The sequence below is a fragment of the Halichoerus grypus genome, chromosome 4 (assembly GCF_964656455.1).
Source record: "Halichoerus grypus chromosome 4, mHalGry1.hap1.1, whole genome shotgun sequence".
Classification (NCBI taxonomy): Eukaryota; Metazoa; Chordata; class Mammalia; order Carnivora; family Phocidae; genus Halichoerus; species Halichoerus grypus.
Window position 1 is genome coordinate 144,530,992 of NC_135715.1, and position 8,513 is coordinate 144,539,504.

Here is an 8,513-nt window from a genome sequence, read left to right on the forward strand (position 1 = left end):
CGGTGAGAACAAGATTTCTTAATGTTTCTATTTTGTAATGTTCTGATTTTTGAACCAGTTTCTTTCTTTTTTTTTTTTTAAGATTTTTATTTATTTGACAGAGACACAGTGAGAGAGGGAACACAAGCAGGGGGAGTGGGAGAGGGAGAAACAGACTTCTCACTGAGCAGGGAGCCCAATGCGGGGCCGAACCCAGGACCCTGGGACCTGGGACCGTGATCTGAGCCGAAGGCAGATGCTTAATGACTGAGCCTCCCAGGCACCCCTGAACCAGTTTCAAAATATAAAAGTTTATTAAAATTGGAAATAATAATGCCTAAATGTGAGGATAAAGTGACATATGCCTAGCACATACCAAGTTCTCAATAAGGGGCTATTATTATCCATATTACAAAGGGCTTCCCAAGGGCAATCATTGTTAGGACCTCCGTAATTACATTTTGGAAGTATGCCTAATTACTAGAAAGGGTTTTAGACTGGATGCCCATCATCACCACTACCTGTGACTCAGTACAATTCTTTTTAATCAGGACCAATCAATAGCCATATAAACTGCATTTCCCAACAGCTAAACTCCCCAGGCATTGGTAATCCACAATATTTGTAAAGCACTTTTACCTTTCAACAGGTTTTCCCAAGATTCTGGTTTTCTCCATAATCCTGTGAAGATCTATAGATCTATACATTTATATGAAAGACCTCATTTCTGTTCTTTTGGGAATGTAGAATACATTTGTAAAGACAAGGCGAACACATCAATAATGTAAAACATTGGAAGATGTTCTATAATTAAGGGCAGAATCGTAATATAACATTGGAAGATGTTCTATAATTAAGGGCAGAATCATAATATAATCCTGGTCAGAAGTACACTGACAGTGAGTGACTTGACATAGATAAGACTTCACTGGGGAAAACAGGACATTTCAGACTTTATCTTCTAAAAATGTTCTTACCTTTCTAGTTTCTCCCATCTCCTCTCTATTTAAGTCTTTCTTGAGTAGATAGTTGAGGTGTTTTCTTTTGTCTTTCTTCCACAAGGCAGTTAGGTTAGTAAATGGCTTATGGCTCTGTCTTCATAAGGTCTAATTCCTGGAGTGTCTTAATCAATGTTCTTTGGGTTGGGAAGCACAGAAACCTGAGCAAGGAATGAGAATGTGTATAATGATTTAGGGGGAGCTCTGGAATCAGAGCCGAGAGTAGCTGCACTGGAGAAGAGAACGCCATCCAAGATGGTTCTTCTCTCACACTGGCATCATGGCCCCTCTCTGCACATCTACTCTATTCTTATTTGGGAGCAGAAATTTTCAGCTTCTTTGAGCACTTAATAGAAAGTGGCTGTCTTAAAGCTCTCCAGTTTGTGGATCATTCTAGCTGTCTTGTACACCTATTTTTAAAAATTTCTTTATTTCTTTATTTATTTTTAAAGATTTTATTTATTTATTTGAGAGAGAGAATGAGATAGAGAGAGCATGAGGGGGGGAGGGTCAGAGGGAGAAGCAGACTCCCTGCCGAGCAGGGAGCCCGATGCGGGACTCGATCCAGGGACTCCAAGATCATGACCTGAGCTGAAGGCAGTCGCTTAACCAACTGAGCCACCCAGGCGCCCATAAAATTTTTTTTTAATTTTTTTTTTTTTTAAGATTTTATTTATTCATCTGACAGAGAGAGACACAGTGAGAGAGGGAACACAAGCAGGGGGAGTGGGAGAGGGAGAAGCAGGCTTCCCACTGAGCAGGGAGCCCGATGCGGGGCTGGATCCCAGGTCCCTGGGATCATGACCTGAGCCGAAGGCAGACACTTAACGACTGAGCCACCCAGGCACCCCCTATTTTTAAAATTTCTAAAGATTATTTGATCAGTTTTGTTTTAAGTCAGGTGTCTGCCTGAATCCAGTCAGCTGTGCTAGGGGAGGAGTAGGGCACTGCCAGAGCCATATCTAGGAGGGTAGTAGGGGCAAGAGAGGCAGAGCTGGACAGATAGTCTAAAATATATGTGAAATACATGAAAATACAGAGATCAGGCAAAACCTAACACCCATGTTAAGAGAGAATAAGTACAGTGAGGCATGTCATAACAAGAAACAGTGCCTTGGGTGCCTGGGTGGCTCAGATAGTTAAGCATCTGCCTTCGGCTCAGGTCCTGATCCCAGGGTCCTGGGATCGAGTCCCACATCAGGCTCCCTGCTTGGAAGGGGGCCTGCTTCTTCCTCTCCCTCTGTTGCTCCCCCTCCTTGTGCTCTTTCGTTCTCTCTGTCAAATAAATAAATAAAATCTTAAAAAAAAAAAAAAAAGTGCCTTATTTTTCTGATCCATTTTGCTTTTGAATTCTTTTAATTGACTTTCCACATAACTCCTTCCATATGCTTGGTAGACTGTAGGAAAGGAACTCAAATGCACAGATGGAGTAGAAGGTTGCTTTTGTGTACCATTTGAAAGAAAATCTTTCATGACCATCCTTTCAACCAGACTAATTCATTGGAATCTCTGGGTTTGAGGCTCTGTGGCATTGACATTTTTAAAAAACTCACTGAGTGATTCTGATGGGCAGGCACACTTGAGAACCATCATATTTATGACGAATATGAAGGAAAATTGGGAAATAATTATTGAAAGGGAACTTTCTGTTATTGATCTACTTCCCTTATTCGAGTTTATTATATGGATATTCATTGATTTTTCTAACAAATATTTTAAGTAATTTCTGTGCTCAGGTCACTGCTCACTCACAGTGCTTACTTGGAATAGTGAATAAACCAAACATGGTCCCTACCCTCATGGAGTTTCTAGTACCATGAGGGAGACAAATAATCTCAAAGTGGTAAGAGCTACAATTAGGGCAAGTAGAGGGTGCTATGGGAATGTATAGAATTAGCACTTCTGGTGAGGGATGGGCGGTCAAAGAAGGCTTCTTGCAAGTATTATTCAAGTGAGTTATGCTTAAATTGTTTATTCTTGTTACAAATCTCAACATCCCATTCTCTTTTTAATTAGCCTAATATTAATTCATTAGAGAATTTTTAAAAATCATCTTTTTTTTCTCTTTAAGGTGACTCATATTCTCAATGTTGCATATGGAGTTGAAAATGCTTTCCTCAGTGACTTTATATATAAGAGCATTTCTATATTGGATCTGCCTGAAACCAATATCCTGTCTTATTTTCCAGAATGTTTTGAATTTATTGAACAAGCAAAAATGAAGGTAAGTTTCATTTTGATCCACAGTTCCTCAAAGGCAGAAATTTTAAAGTACAAGTCCATTATCCAATCTTTATTCTTTTTGTGATGAATACAGAGAACCACTATGAAATTTCCCCTCCACCAATCGTTCATGAACTCCTACAACTTTTTAGTTCTCCAGTTTTTCTTCTCAATGAGATATATACTTTTTTTTTTTTAAGTAATCTCTGTGCCCAATGTGGGGCTCAAACTCATGACCCTGAGATCAAAAGTTGCATGCTCTATTGACTGAGCCAGCCAGGCACCCCTCAATGAGATACTTACTTTTAACATTAATTTCTCATCTTCCTATGGCTTCCTGAGAAATATTAGGAGATAAAAATCTCCACTTAACTGAATTTTCCTGTGTTTATATGTACTTAGATTTCCTTTGATGCTTTATAACCACCTGCCCTCTAACCAGTTTGCAAGATAATCAGGTGGAGTATGGGATAGATACTGCTGTAGTCCTTTTAATGTATTTATGAAGATTAATTTGCATTTTTGTGGATGTGGTAGGGATAGTGAATTTATGCATTTTTAACAATAGAAAGTTATAGGGTGCTCTAAGGACTAAATGTGTATTGCTTTACTGAGATTGTATGAAAATGCTGATCAAAAGCTGTCCACTGGTTCTCTTACTTTAAAAGACCAACAGATAATATCCTACTTCAACTTTGGTAATAGATCCAAGTCAACACTGGGCTTCTCGGTTGGCTATTACCAGTAATTATACCTTGAAATGACATCATTTTTAGTTAGCATATAATTCTTAAAAAATTTATGTGAGATAAATAGATGGGAGTGTAGAAGCACTTACAGAGAAAAGTTAACTCTCCTGGGGCACCTAACAATTAATGACACTCAACATTAGAATCCAGCTTAGTTGAATTCTGGCTAATGATTTCCCTTCTACCTTTTCTCCTAACCTTTTTTCTTCCCTCTCCCTTCCTTTTATTTAGTAAAATTTATTGAATGCCTTACGTGCCCAGCACTGTTCTAGGTGCTTTCCTTTAGATTATCTGGAAAATATAAAACTCTTCAACTCTACCATTCAGCTTTATTTAATAGCAGATATTTAGATAAGAGGAAGAGGGTTTCTAATTCAAGGCCTACTATTGGCCAGTATTTTCTCTTATGGAAAATTTTATAAGATCTGGATTATAACATTCCAGTGTGCCAGTTGATAGTGTTAAAAATAAACATGATCATGTTTCTGTATTAGCTGCTTCTCTAAGGAGATGTGAGATATGCCTTAAATGGCAAAAGAAAAATATAGGCATCATCCATATGCATATTCATATTCAAAGATATGTACATGTTGCAAGCAAAAAGTAGAAAGGGTAATAATTGATTAAAAGTTTCCTTGGCTTGGGTTTCCTAAAAAACAGAACCTGAGACAAAGATTAAGAGCTGGTGCCTCATTTGAGAGATGGAATCCATGGGCAGTGAGAGTGGGAGAAAGGGAAGTGATTCAGGAAAGGATGGGAAGCCACGTGAGATGATGCATTTCCCTTGCTAAGCACAACTGCACAATGAGCTGACAGTGGACTAGTTGGGTGCTTAGCAGGTGTACCTGCTCTGCCACTTAAGGCATCTTCTGGCAGGGAGCACAAAGAACTGCACCTCTGTACAGACTTGGGGAGGGAGGGAAGAGAGAACTCATCTACCTGGCTTGCTGTCAGCTCCTGTTTTAGTGGTCAAAATTTACCCCCCAGGGAGGTAACTAATCCCACAGTTCCAGGTTACACACTCTGTCCTTCAGCAGCTGCCTTGAAGCCAAACTCAGTGGCCTGTGGACTTTGCATCCACGTTCAGAAGCAGCAGGGGAATCCAGAACTCAGGGTGTACTTGTTTCTGCAGAGACCATCACAGGGGAAGAGCCAGGCTTTCTCAGTAGGCCAGCAAAACTCATCAGGCCTAAGGGGGGCAGTGGGCCAAGAAGTGGAGGCTGAGGTGGAGAAGCTTAGGGCCCATGAGGTGATGGCACCAAGGGAATCTGAGGAGGTACCTACAAGGTTTCTGCTACTAGATGTATTAGAATTCCATAATCTGTTCTCATTTCTCAAGCATTATGTTTGTTTGTTTGTTTTTAAAGATTTTATTTATTTATTTGAGAGAGAGAGAATGAGAGAGAGAGAGCACATGAGAGGGGGCAGGGTCAGAGGGAGAAGCAGACTCCCTGCCGGGCAGGGAGCCCAATGCGGGACTCGATCCAGGGACTCCAGGATCATGACCTGAGCTGAAGGCAGTCGCTTAACCAACTGAGCCACTTAGGCGCCCCTCAAGCATTATGTTTTATACTGCAGTCCTAAACTCAGCCAATATTTCCTTGCCCTGAAAACTCTTTACAGTTCAAATTAATACATACTTAGTTTTAGCAATAGAATTCTTGAATTTTCTTCATTTTTTCTAGAAGAGATCTTTTCGTAACTTTCTCTGTTATATATGCAGGTTTTATTAAATGTGATTACTCAGTTAATTGAGTGTCTCAAAACTACCTTTCTAGGCCCTACACTTTGTTGTTTTATCTTTTCACATACAGCTGCCAAAAGGAATCTCTTCTATTTTCCCATGTCTTTTCTCATTTTCCTCTGTACTTATAAAACCCTGTTGTTTGGTTTCTCTGCCTTTTCTCTATGTCTGCCTCATGCATTATTTGTTAGATTTATGCCTTAAGGGACAAATACACACAAGAGGAAAGTAGTAGAGTAAGCTCTGTAGCCTTAAGAGTTCTTTTATGAAAATTTACTTGACTCCCTTTTTTTATGGGCAAAAGGTTTTGTTAATATGAAAAGGTGTATTTGATAGTCCATGTTTACTTTATTACTCATTTTATGGGATATGATTTTAAAAACATGATGTAAGTAAACTACGTCATTGTAGAAAAATTGGAAAATACAAATAAGTAAAAATTTACCCTCCTCACACCATTTAGACATAATTACTGGTAACATTTTCATATATATTTTTTTAAATATCAAAAGACTCATTTAAAAAAGACCTAAACTTGGCTCAGTTAATCTGTCAACAAATATTAATTACTTATTCTGAGAGGATATGAGGGATACATACATACTGCTGCCCTCAAGGAGCTTGCAGTCTAGTTGAAAAGTTACTCACGACAGCGTGAGAACAAAGAATGCTTGATAAACTGGAAATACTATAACATGATTTCTATCTGCCCATAGCAAAACGGTGATTCAAATTTTTAAGAGAACACTTTCTTCTTGGGAATGGAGAACAAAATTAATTTATTTGCTTGGCAAACATTCATGGAATATCTACTGTGTGCCTAAAATTGCACTAAGGATGCAGCATACAAAGATGGCTAAGATATCCCCCCTGACCCCATCTCACTCAGAGAGAGACAGGCTTCTTAGAGCAGAAGCTGGTGTTAGCTGGACCAAGAAGCGGAGCAAAGGCCTTCCAGGTGGAGGACAACAGTTAGTGCGGAAAATGTTTCTTTATGAATTTAAATCATTACTATTTTGAGTCCTGGAAAGCGGATATAAAGTGAATAACTTTTTTTTTTTTTTTTTACAATTTCATTCATTTATTTGACAGAGAGAGCACAAGCAGGGGGAGCTGCAGCCGAGGGAGAGGCAGAGGGAGAAGCGGGCTCCTTGCTGAGCAGAGAGCCTGACGTGGGACTCAATCCCAGGACCCTGGGATCATGACCTGAGCCGAAGGCAGACGCTTAACCTACTGAGCCACCCAGGCGCCCAAGCCAATAACTTTTCTGAGAATACTTTCTCTCCTTTTTATTTTAAGATTTATTTACTTATTTTAGAGAGAGAGCGAGGTGGGGAGGGGTAGAGGGAGAGCAAGAGAGAATCTCAAGCAGACTCCCCGCTGAGCACAGAGTCCAGGGTGGGGCTCGATCTCATGACCCTGAGATCATGACCTGAGCAGAAACTGAGAGTCAGACACTTAACCCACTGAGCCACCCAGGAGCCCCTCTGGGAATACTTTCAAGGACAATATGATACCCAAAGAATAATAAAAGATAAATAAGTCAATTCAAAGGCTATAGAAAGCAACAGAAAGGTAGCTGTTACATAAGGGTATAAGAAAGAAGAAAATAATAACATTATTAAACATGAGTAGTATATAGTCAGGATATATTAAAAATGACATTGAATGATATCTCTTATTTAGCTTACAATTCTGTGTTTCTTTCGAACATCTGATTTGTTTTGAGATGAAAGAAATTCCTTACTAGTTTTCATCATTTACTGTAATATGATTTTTAAATGCCTCTAATCTCATAAAAATGACCTATTACACAAAGTGAGAAAAGTTGCATGTATGTATAGTATTGGTATTAGCCCATCCTGTACAGAAACAGTTAAAATTTGGAAATAGTCATAAATATAAGAAAACAATTGAAATTCTTTTTTGATAATGAGGATTTTCAAAATACTAATTTTTATTGTGAATCATTTGGTTTTCTTGAAATGAGAAGCATTTGCAAATTTATTGCAATACATTAGGAAAGGAATTTTGCAACAGATTTATAATTGTGAGAGAACTGCCTTGCAAAAGTGAAATAATCCAATGAGTCCTAAGGATGATATTGTTAATCTATGCTTTGGGTAGAGAGTTTTCAGTTTAGGTTTTATTTTGTTCCCCTTCCCCTGTTCCCATCTTTCTTTTGTGTTGTACCAAAAGAAGAATCAGGAAATGAAGTAATTAATCAGAATGTCTAATTCTTTAGGGTTCACTTCATTTCATCTAGATCATTAACTTTTTAAAAGCCTGAGATAAGTCAACCTATATCAGTGCTGTTCCGTCAGCTCCATCATTTCATTATTAATGCAGTATTACCCCGTCAGCATTGGTCTTGCACTGTGTCCCTCTTCACTTGTAAAGTATCATTTGCAAGTTACCCGAAACATTTTTCATTTATTGACCTGATGCTAAGGTATCTAATTGCCTTTTCTACTTCATATTGTCATGAGCTGTTTGTGTCATCATTTTACTACCTCATAAATTTAACTATTTTTTAAGTTACTTCCTTCCAGAATAAAGTATATCCAAGGGTAGAAAATTTTTTCCTTGCTGGTCATTTTACACATAGATTACCAAGCCAGTGACACTAGTTTCTTCTTGGTCTTTCTGTTCAGTGTTATGATTGTCATTTTATTTGTTTCCACATATATTACCTGTGATTTTTCTCTTATTTATGGATGTGTATTTCCTAAGTTTACTAGGCTTTTATATGTACTTTACTATATTACTTCAGTTTAATAAAAGATACTTTTCCAAAATTCTAAATACATTATCAAGGCA

The 8,513-nt window shown here is 38.3% G+C and overlaps 1 protein-coding gene across 7 annotated transcripts in view; it reads left to right on the top strand.

The window, feature by feature from the left end:
* DUSP19 (dual specificity phosphatase 19) overlaps positions 1–8,513 on the top strand; it is a 44,574-nt gene that overhangs the window by 12,942 nt on the left and 23,119 nt on the right. For 3 of the 7 annotated variants that reach the window (XR_004911057.2, XM_036072872.2, XM_036072870.2), the window contains exon 3: positions 3,167–3,201. Coding sequence is in view for 6 of the 7 variants with exons in the window: in XM_036072872.2 (XP_035928765.1) it covers positions 3,167–3,199 (33 nt within the window). In the remaining variant the exon portion in view is untranslated. Of the gene's footprint in view, positions 1–3,048; positions 3,202–5,081; positions 6,242–6,409; positions 8,498–8,513 lie in introns of those variants that run through there. The other 4 variants (XM_036072874.2, XM_078071078.1, XM_036072875.2 and 1 more) reach the window with 4 other exon arrangements.